At 45.9% G+C, this 11,277-nt stretch overlaps 1 protein-coding gene across 2 annotated transcripts in view; it reads right to left on the minus strand.

Moving 5' to 3' along the window:
* Positions 1 to 10,416, minus strand: part of PAPSS1 (3'-phosphoadenosine 5'-phosphosulfate synthase 1) — a 90,017-nt gene extending 79,601 nt beyond the window's left edge. For both annotated transcript variants that reach the window (XM_084855831.1, XM_084855832.1), the window contains exon 1: positions 10,061 to 10,416. In XM_084855831.1, coding sequence (XP_084711957.1) covers positions 10,061 to 10,120 — 60 coding nt within the window. In that variant the 5' untranslated portion in view covers positions 10,121 to 10,416. The remainder of the gene's footprint in view (positions 1 to 10,060) is intronic.
* Between the last annotated feature and the right edge of the window lie 861 nt (positions 10,417 to 11,277).

Below are 11,277 nucleotides of genomic sequence, written 5' to 3' on the forward strand. Positions count from 1 at the left end.
CTGTTTCCCATAATGATGTGTAATCCAATTCACATGTAATGACAGCCCATGGGTTGTTGGGGAAGAGTGGGTTCACTGCCAGCAGCACACCACCCACTTCCACTTTTAATCAACAATCTATGATTGGCTAGTTTGTAGGTTGTTCAGCATAATGTGTGAACCCAGAGTGCTGGGTTGTTTAGGAGCTAAAGAACTGAGCCATTAACCCAAGAATAAACCACAGGTTAACCACTGAGTTGTTTAGCCCCTAAACAACCCAGCACTTCAGGACTGCACATCATACTCAACAAACTATGAATGGGCCAATTGCAGATTGTTGACCAGAAGTGGAGGTGGCGGGCACATGGGAGGCAGCATGCTTGCTCTCTCCCACTCGAGCACGACGGCCCATGGGTTGTTATGCGCAAAACAGGTCTAAATAAGGCTATACCTTCTATGTTCCCTGCTGTCGCAGGCTTCACATACAGACACCTCACACCTACGAAGGCAAACTTACCCACAAGCATCAGCAGCAGGTTAACAGATTAGGAGTCTTTAGTAAATTAAAACATCTTTAACTGAAATCCTGCTACACTAATTGACATAAGAAGCATGAGTTCTATACAGCAACGAGAGGAGCAGCAGGCAATCTTCAAGCTTTCCTAGACTAAAGTAACCATTATGACTGCAAGCCAAGATGTTACCATTCAGGAGGCAGAATGGTTCATTTATACAGAAATTGGCGAAAGACCAGAAAGCCAGTTGGCTATGCCTGCCTCCCGACTTCAGAGACTATTTACCTGGATGCCAAGCAGCAAGAACAAACAACTCTATTCTAATCACTCAGTTGCCTTCTCCCTCCCCCTCTCTCTCTTTGAAATTGACAGATTACAAATGGCTGTTTACCAAAGTGCTTTAATAGTGCAATCCTAGTGTTGTCTACTCAGAAGTATGCTTCATTATTTGAGTTCAACAGAACTTATTCCCAGGTAACCATACAGAAACAAGAAACTTACTAAGAAAGGCAACCAATTTAAATATCACTAGTTACAAGATGAAGTTATCTATTTTCCACATTGACCCGGTCTGCACAATCACCATGACCTGAACATGCAACGGTGGATGGTTTAAGTCGTAACATATGCCGAGCACCATTTGCCTAATTACCCGCCCACAACCTAATTACCGCCCACAAGGCGCCAACAACAGGCCATGGATTATTTGAGAGTTGTTTCCCCCATAAACAAGCCATGCCACCCAGGTCTGGATGACACAACGAGCTACTCCCAGGCAGGAAATGGGGCAAATAGTACCCAGCACATGCTGGCACACGCTGCAGCTTAAACAAGCCGCCATGGCTTCTTTAAGCTGTGGTGATCGTGTGAACCAGGCCACTGTATCACATTCACATGTCATTTCTGTTGGATACCCAAGCCAATGATGTCTGAAATACACCATGGTTCATTTCTCGCCTTGGTTAGGCTGTGCAATCAAAAGCCTCAGAAGTCTAAAAGAAATATTTGGGCCATCATCCAATCAAAGAAATCTTAGCCGACTAGTTATATTTGCATATGGGTCAAAATAGTTCTGGAGCAAGAAGCATACTTTATTTAAAATATTTATACTCCACCTTTCCTCATGTAGTTCAAGGTGGCTTATGAAAGTAGTAAAATACAACACAATAAAAACAGCAATATACAAAAGCAGCAACAGCAATAAAAGAGTTTAAAAGCAATTGCAGTTAAGAGCATCAAGAAACATAAGAGCCAGAGTAAAAAAAAAACCTGGAATACATATAATATGTAATCCAACCAGGATTACATATCATTATGTGAAACAGCAATAAACGCAGCCTCTAAAGGCCAAAGGGCTTCTTAAATGCCAAGGCCAACAAGGAGTGGGCAAAACAAACCTCCCTAGGTAGGAATTCCAAGTCTAGATGTGGCAACAGAGAACACCCTCTTCCTTTCTCCAACCAAACATGGGTCTCCACTGACAATCTTAATAAGTGGGCAAGCTCACATAGGAAAGGGTGGTCTGTTTTTATATTACGTATCAATGGGTCATAGTAAACATCGCCTAAGAGGCATTCCTCCTGTGTGAAAGACAAGGGGAAATGCCTCTTTTAAGATGCTTGCCATCTGCAGTTTTTAAGTGACCTACAGTTTTTATAAGTGACCAGTCACCTACTTTACTGCAGTTTTTATAAGTGACCAGTTTTTATAAGTGACCTACTGCAGTTTTTTGAGTAGTCACCTACTTTACACCTACCCCTCTCTCTCTAAATATATATATATATATATATATATATACACATACACACACACACACACACACACACTTGCACACACATGTGTGTAAGTATATATGTGCATGCATATGCACAAACACACACACAATAAGATTTGGACGCAGCTTTTTAGCGGATTAGCAGAGCAATCCCGTGGTCCCTGGCGAGTCTCCCAGGGACTATAGGATATCTCAGATTCCCCCTCCCAAAGCTGTATACACTGCTACAACTTCAGGAGGGGGACTACACAATCCCATCTCTCCCCCTTGGCCCCTCCCCTGCCCCCTTTCAGCCACAGTAGAAAGAACCGTGGCATCTGCTTTCTGATGTCCCAAAACTGGCCTCGGAGGATCTCATAGAGGTTGAAAAGGGGATGTTCCAGCGGGCAAAACAGGGAGGGGAGAGGAAAGGCCTGGATACGAAAATTCCTATGGCCTCTACAGCCCCTGCCCCATTCCCACCACCTCCAGCCTACCTCCTGTAGAAGTTTTTTTGTTTTGTTTTGTTTTTTTAAGGACGACAGAGTGTCAAAAATTGCCTCCATCGCTCCTCCCACCTTGCTGGCAGCAGTCTGGCAGAACATAGGATACTCAGAAGCTTCCAAGATCAGAGGTTTCCATCTAGGAAGTGTCTGCCCAATAGGGTTAAACCATAAAGTATTTTTAAACATTGAATAAACACTGAAGGAAAAATTATTAATTTTACTGTTGGTTTTAACTGCAATACTAGGATCTCACCCTTTAGTTTCACAAAAGAAACTTTAAATATGTACACCAAGTGCACATTACCAGTTCCCTACAAGCCAGCTTAGGTGAGTGTTCAAAATACAAAGTTCCTGGTATTTTCTCCTCTACTTTCTCAATCCATTGCTTTTATAAATAAAACTTCCCACATTTATAAACGTTACATCATATTGAAGGAAACTCCAGTTAATGTTTCTCTAAAACTTTCTGATGATAGAAGGTTTGGAGTCAGTTTTAAAATCCTGCTGAAGAGAGATCACTGATATATCCTATATGCATTCCAAATTTAGATGCAAGGCATCGGAAACCTTGAAATGAGAAGGAACATGTGGTGGTTAATTACAGCTCTCAAACACAGCACAAATATCTCACCATGATGCTTATATTCCTCTGTATAGCACTGTCTGGAGGTGGAAGTGATGACAAAGCAAGATAAATGACAACTATTCACAATAAAAAAGGGAACAAGCAGAGAAGCATCCAACACAGAACCAGACTGGTGGTAGGTGCCCTTCTCTGATAGCTGCTCCTTATCTCCTATTTCCCCAACTATTAGTAATCTCAGCATTTTGTCCTGATATTTTGAGGGCAAAACTACTCAAGGAAGACTGGAAAAGGATATCTTCCCCCAGCACCACCATGACTTTGTTCCTACACATTCAGATCTCTAGTTCAGACAGAACTTCCATAAAACATTAGAACACACATCCAGATATTTGCAGAAGAGATCAAAATCTCTAAGCAACTACAAGGTTCTATTTGGACCATGCTACTGCCAACTTTTGTACCATGCTCCAACTTCATGCCAATTTGGGACAGCCCCCACCCCCTCCTTGTTTTATTGAAACTAAAGAGAACTGGAATCATTCACATTCAAGTCACATCCGAGGGTTTAGAAGGTATAAACAACCAGAAGCACAAGTTCGTCAAGTGAAGACATCCAAGGTGAGGGTAAGAGTTGAGCGTACTGAAGCAAAACGCACAACCTAGAGCAAACCTACACTTTTAGTCTCACAAACACATGACCGGAATCAGGGGCTGGGGAGGGAAAGCAATTTGCTTCTCTGCTCGAAACTATCCCCTTGCAAAAGTGTTTTTCCCCCCTGCAAGCAGCAGCCTTCAAGGTTGTGCATACACATCTAGCAGGTAGTTCTAGCCTTAGAAAGTCTTGTAGGGAAAATATTGATGTAATAACATATTCCATTGAGGATAAAAACAGACTTCTAATTAGACATTTGCCTGGGGGTAAAGAACAATTGCACCCAGGCAAGCATTAGAGTGGAAAACTACACCGACATTTTGTCGGCCTCTTAAAGGTGGCTACAAATATGGGCAGGCACTGACTCCATAAGAGAAACACTCAGAGCCAGTAAGAGCATGCAATTATCCTGCACCACTTTTCAAGTTTAAACAAGAACCATTTGCAGAGTACACGTGCGCACGCACGCACAATCCTGTTTCAGGAGAAACAGGAATATAGTACATGCTTAGCAAAGAAATGTCAGCCAATATCCTGAAATAAGCCTGTCTGCTGTTTCCTCCTATCAATAATCATGTTTGTGAAAGGTTGGCATACTGGTCAATTGCCTGGTCAAAGACCGTCAATTGACCACCTACTGTTTGATCAAAAATGTCACCATGTAGATGGCAACTTGCCTCTTTTATACCATGATGGTGTTACTAGCAAATGGTGAAAATGAGGGTGCCTTGCCATAAGCTCTGCAGCAATCAGGGGCAAAGTACTGATCATCCCGGAGCATAACACAAGACCTTAGATCAGAGGATTTCTTATTCGAAGCTTGGAAAACTGGAGAGGAAGGCTAGGGCGCCTCTTGCCAGAGGACAATAGAACACTCATGATGGAAAGAGAAATTGTGAGTTGCTGACCAAAGCAATGCTAGACATGAACACTGAAGAACCTATGGTCACAATCCTATGGATGTTTAGACAGAAAAACAGCCCTAGCTGGGGAAAACTGGGAGGTATAAGACTTTTTTCTGTCTAAACATGCATATGATTGTGCCCTAACTAACATAAGCAATGCCCTGCTGCTCCAAAGAAATTAAGACAGACACAGGATGCAATGCAATACCACACAAGTCAGGGGCATTTTGCCCCTGATTTCAAGAGATGCCCCTCACCTGGGACGATATTATACCCATTTGAAACCACACTAATTCCCTACAGATGGAAGGATCAATGAAGCAAGTGAAGCTGTAACATTTATGCAGAGTCTGGAAATGCGCTGGGAAAGGTTAAAATTCTGGCACATCTTTATAAGCGTTCCCCAACCTGGTGCATGTCTGGCTGGGGGACTCAGGGAGTTACAGCCCCACACCTGGAGGGCACCAGGTTGGGGAAAGCTGTTTACCAAAATCCCACAGGTGTGTTTTTTTTTAAATACTAGAATGACAGCAGGAGAAACAGCCTCATTATCAGCATGACACAAGAAAAGTCACACCAACATCACTCCTGCCAGTCCTCCTGGCTGCATCCTAATGCTGGCAGCAGAGACTAGGGACCAGTATGGATGGATACTGGGAATAAATGCATATGATGGTTGAAAACGGTGCATATACAAGGAGCTCCCCTTAAAAGGAAGCCTCCAGTGTCCTCCCAAGTGCTGCCGACAGGGTGGAAGAAATGACGGAAGCAACTTTGTCTCTCTGTCCTCAAAAATTTCCTCTAGAAGGGCTTCTAGAGAAGGTGCGCTGCTAGGGACTGGGCTGGAGAGGCCATAGGATTTTGCTTATCCCAGCCTCCCCTCCCCCCTCCCCCCGAGGCTGCATTTGCGACCTCCAGAAGCAGCTGGTGAAGTTCCTTCCACCATAGCTGTGAGGGGGTGGGGGAGTCCCCCTCCCGAGGTTGTAGCAGTGTCTATGGCCTCAGGAGGGGGACTCTGAACAATCCTATGTTCCATGGGACACTCCCAGGGACCATAGGATTGCTCTCTAGGTGTGCCTGTAAAATACAACAATTTTAAGTAAAGAAATAAGCATCTGTGAAAAGTCAGAATCCAAGCATTCCCCCAACTTCTTTTTTGTTGTTGTTAGGTTTTCCTGTGTCAATGAACTCTAACAGATACCCTCAGCAGGGAATCTCTATGTTATTTCTGTGAGACACATACCAGCAAGGATAAATCCATTACCTGTATTTTAAAATAAATTGTTCCGATGTAGGACAGGCTGCAGACATTCAGCTGTGAGCTCTAAATGTCTAGGAATTTATTTGCCCGTTATTTTTGAAAAGCAGAATAGGATCACTGATTCTTAAGCATCAACCCATGCATGAAGATATGCTAGAATGTTAATGTGCGCATCTTCAATCCTTTCACAGAAATGCAGTAAACACAGTAAAAATAAACCAATATTTATCAAACCAAAGACCTGTGTAGGCAGAGCTCAAGAGCGTCTCCTCTCCAGGTCATCTCTTACATCTGCATTATTATACAGGCATTATGTCAGTATTAACCTGAGTCTCCCAAAGCAGGGGTGAAGAAGCTGTGGCCCTGCAAGACGTTGAACTCCCATAACCATTGGCCTTGCTGGCCCAAAAGTAACATTAAAGAAGACAAAAAAGGCACACTGAAAACTAACAAATGGATTGGGGACACTGGATCAAGAAACCCACTTCACTCACTGCATGAAGTGGTTGAAGCATGGATGATTTCTTATTAAGGGCTGGGGGTGGTATCCTGCCACCAGAACTGTCCACAGACACATACACCCCAAACAAGTAACTTGCACTTCAAGCCTCTTTCACAGCTTCTCCTTCAGTTTGAAGCAAGCTGAGTAGCCACTCTGCTGCACACACATGCCTGGCTGCTCTCTCCCCTCCTCTGCAGTGTGGCTTGCTTGCCTTGTTACCCTCGACTTGTCCCCTCAAGATTCTCCATCATCAACTTTAAGCCAGGCAGAGTGTCAGAGAGGAATTTAGTTTCAGCCTCATTGGTTCCTGAGCCACCATGGATAGGGCTGTTCGCTAGTGGGATGTCTCTGACAGTCCTGTGGATGACTTGGTGCTTTTGAGGCTGTGCGTTCCCAAATACATTTTTCGCCTTTTGCCTTTTCCAAGAGTTAAGGTGAGGGAAGTTTGCGCCATTGGAGCCACTGCCATGAGGTGAGATCTCCTAACATAGCAGCTTCCTCTTTGCTGCCGCCCAGCTGTTTCCTGAGCAGCGGGGAAGAGGGAGCTTGCTGCATTTCCACACAGCAAGTTTGGGCTCCCTTCCTCATAGTGCAGAAACCAGGATTCAGCAGCCTTTCCACTGTGCTCATGACCTGCTGAACTTTGTAATTAAGAGTCTAGTGCCTGAATTAGCTTTTTTCCTCCTCCCTTCTAATCCCCTTTCCTTTTGTGTCGCATCTTTTAGACTGTAAGCCTGTGTGTAGGGAATGTCTTATTCTTATCTTATTTCTTCTTGGAAGCCTTCTTGGCTTATAAAGATGCTATAAATAAACAAATAAAGTTGGCTCAGGGTGCATGACACATCCAGCTGCTTTGGGGAAAGCCCTCAGGTGATGAGCCCCAACTCAACCTGCCATTTCCAAATCAGCCCAGACAGGAAAAGCTACACTATCACAATGGGGGATGAAGTTGTCTTGTCTCTTGCATCTGCAGTTTTGCCTTCCTTTTGCCTCTCCTGGACAGATGCATCGGGAGGATGTGGGGAGGGAACATATTTGTCCACAGCCCACACTAAAACATGCTCCAGATCCTTACATTCTTTCCTAGCTGAGCTCACAGTAAGTCCTGTTCAAATCACTGGGGCTTTTTGTTCCAGGTAAACATGATTGACGTTGAGGCCAATGGGGATCTTCACCATTCAGGCTGGGTCCTTAAAATGTATGAATTTTTGCACTCACTCTCTCCATCACCTTTGTTCTAATAATGGCATAGTTAAAAAGATGTTTTCAGTGACCGTGAAGGCTGGAAGAAGCTTAATTAAATCTGAGACTTCCATGATGTTATCATTCCTTTATTTATTGATCTAGAGCTTTATGAAATGTGAAAAAGTCATGGCTAAAATGGCAGGCCTTGACAGGTTTTAGTACTGTTTTTTAAAGTCTTTTTTTGTTCGATATTATCATTATTCCCAAAAAAATCTTTCTACACTTACTTTTAGTATAAATGGATATTTAAAACAGATGGGTGTTATTAAGATGTGTGGCATTTTGAAGAAAGGTTTAAGATACCTCCTGTTCTTTTCTGTAATTTTCTTTAGTTTTTCTAGACACAGGCATCATTTTTCAACTTTGAATATCTATTGTTGAACACCGCTGCTGGAAAGAATGCTATGCATAGGTTGTGACTCTGAAAGGAGTGCTTTTCTGTGGTATAGCTTCCCCTCTCTATTTTGCACACAGGAGCTCAGTCTATTTATTGGACTCCGCTTGCCTTTTGTGTGCAGCAGGTTGCTGCTGGAGCAGAAATATGTGGGTTCGAAGGAGTGCTTTTTCTGTGTTTATGTGGATAAGATTCTTCCCAAACCTTCATCTACCGTGACCCCCTTACTCCGCCTACTATTGGCTCCACCTATTCCAACCCTTGGCTCCACCTGCTGTCAGCTGCCCTGTCATCCCCCCCCCCCCGACCAGCCACCACTGTGGGTGTGCATATATATTATGGAAAGAGGGCATGGCTCAGTGGTAGAACACATGCTCTGCATGGAGAAGATCCCGGGTTCAATCCCTGCCATCTCCAGGTAGGGCTGGAAAAAAATCCTGCCTGAAACCCTGGAGAGCCATTGCCAATCAGTGCTGACAATACTAGGCTAGATGGTTCAGCAACCTGACTCAGTTTAAGGCAGGTTCCTATGTACACATGCGCGTGCGCACATCACACTCCAAATATAAAGAGAAGGGGGGAAATGTTACCTTAGGGTGATGACAAGAAACACACAGTAACCGGGAGTAACCAGACCCAGACACGTTAACTTCTTGTGCTGTGGCAGTTTTAAATGTTCATTGTGAGGCCTAAAAGTCGGGCCATGTAGTGTTGTCCTTTTTCCAAACAGAAAGCAGAAGCTTCTTGAAGGGCAATTCAGAGCAGACTATTGACTCTTTCATTTCCAGCTGTAAGCCATATACCTTTTATTTGAGCTGCTTCAAGATAAGGCTTTTAGAAAAGAAACATATTAGATACCAGCACATTCTAATATCCAGATTCCAGATCATCGCAGCTATTACATATCACCAAAGCTCTTTTCTAGCAAAGGCCTCTGACTTCCACGGCTGTGCCTGGCAGTTTCCTAGCCTTTGGCCTATACTGCAAATTGATCCGTCGGCACCTTCGCAATACAACCCCAAGTTTGTTCATGCCTGCTTTGACACTGCTCCCATTCAACCAGCAGCCCACAAAGAACCTCAGTCTCTCGAGCTGCCCAAGATTCATGAATGGTCACATTGTACACTTGAGATTCCCATCCTTTCCTGCCTCCAATAGAAGAGAAGGGAAATGATGCTGGAGGAGGAGGTAAGCACGTTAGTCCCTCTGCATCGCAGCCTTTCTGCCACCCACAACTTTTAAGGCAAACGTTCATCAAGGCCACAGCAACTAGAGGCAACGTAGAGCGGCGGTGCTTAAGCCCATTCATAAAGGCAGGCTCTCGCATACACAGTCACGCGCGACAGACAAGCCGGGGAAACATTCGGGATATTCCCTTCCCACGCACACTTTCTTTCCCCCTTCAAAGCGAAACTGCAGAGACGTCAGTGGACGCCACCGAAATGCAATTCTCCCACTGAAGGAGCAAGCGCTGGCATCGCAAGCAGCTTGCATCATTCGCCTCCGCGCAGACACCGCCCCTTCCCAAGGCTGCACATCTCGTGCGAGAGAGAGGCAAGCGAGTCCCAGCTGAGCTTTTCCCCTCAGTAGCCCCCAAACCGTCGCGCAAAGGCTCCTGAAGCAAAGCTGCACGCCGGCAGGCGAGAAAAGCCGGGAAGGTCTCTCTCTCTCTCTCTCTCTCTCCCCCTCTGCCATGTTTGCATTTGCAAAAATTGCAGTCGACAGCTGCCCAATCCCACCTCCACCCTAAGCTCGGACTTACCCAACTCTGCACTTTGTTGCTCAGCTTGACTTTTTTGCACTGGCTAGCGGGTACATCCATTTGCGGCGGGCGCGGAGGAGGGAGAGAAGAGAAGCCGAGGGCAGGCGCGCCGGGCAGAAGGAGTCGGCACAGCGCGGGAGGAGGAGCGGGGAGAGAGGGGGGAAAGGACGCGGTTTTGCGCGCGTGTTTTGCTTAGACGCCGGCTGGGCGCTGGGGGTCCTTAACTAGGTTGCGCGCAAGCCCGGCTCGTCAAGGGAAGAGGAGGGGAGAGGGTGGGCCGAGCAAGGGGCCGAAAAGGAGGAGGAGCGGCGAGGGAAGGCGCTGCTGCTGCGCGCTCCCTTCCCCTCAGCGAGCGCGCGCGGCTTTTACTGCCACGCAACACGCCGCGCCCCCTCCGTACCTCCGCGCACGCCTCCGCCTTGCCACACACTGGCGGCGGGCGGCAAAGCGGCGGCGTCAAAACGGCTCCGGCGCTCGGAGAAAGAGGGGACGGCCAGTGTTTCCGGGTTTGCCGCTCTAGCCTCATAGCTGCTCCTCTCTTTTGTCGGGAGGGGGGGCGGGGGGTGCAATCAGGCTTTGGAGAAGAGCCGGAGAAAGGACTGGGGGGACGTGGGAGATGAGCATCTACTCCGAGACGTCTCTGCGTGGTTTTGCAGGAGATAGGCAAGGATGTCTTAGCAATAAGAAAGCAGCTTTCTCACCACCACCACCACCAACAACCCGCTTCTAAGGGCGCAATCCTATCCTAGGCATATCTAGACAGAAACAAGCCCTACAATTCCCAGCGTGCTGGGAGTTGTAGGATTTTTTTCTGTCCAAATACGCCTAGGATTGCGCCCTAAATCAGATTGCTCGACTCAGCTGTAGATTTGTTGTATATATGCAGGTCATCCCATGCTCATTTATTTATTTATTGCAGTTATACCCCGCCTTTTTTTCCTATTGCAGAGAACCCAGGGCAGCTCACATAATCCTCCTCCGCACCATTTTATCCTCACAACAACCCTGTGAGGTAGGTTACGCTGAGAGTCAGTGACTGGCCCAAAGTCACCCAGTCCAAGCGCTACACCACACTAGCTTATGGGGGTTGGTTCCACACGTACGCACAAAACAAGTTACTATTTTGCACGTGGCTCCCACTGGTGGAACTCTGGGTTCTTGTAAAAAAAAAAAAAAAAAAGCTTCCTCAGGCCTGAACTCTGCCTGCACCTGATGTA

This window comes from Heloderma suspectum, chromosome 5, assembly GCF_057233095.1.
Source record: "Heloderma suspectum isolate Gila_16-S chromosome 5, 16-S_ref, whole genome shotgun sequence".
NCBI classification, from domain to species: domain Eukaryota; kingdom Metazoa; phylum Chordata; class Lepidosauria; order Squamata; family Helodermatidae; genus Heloderma; species Heloderma suspectum.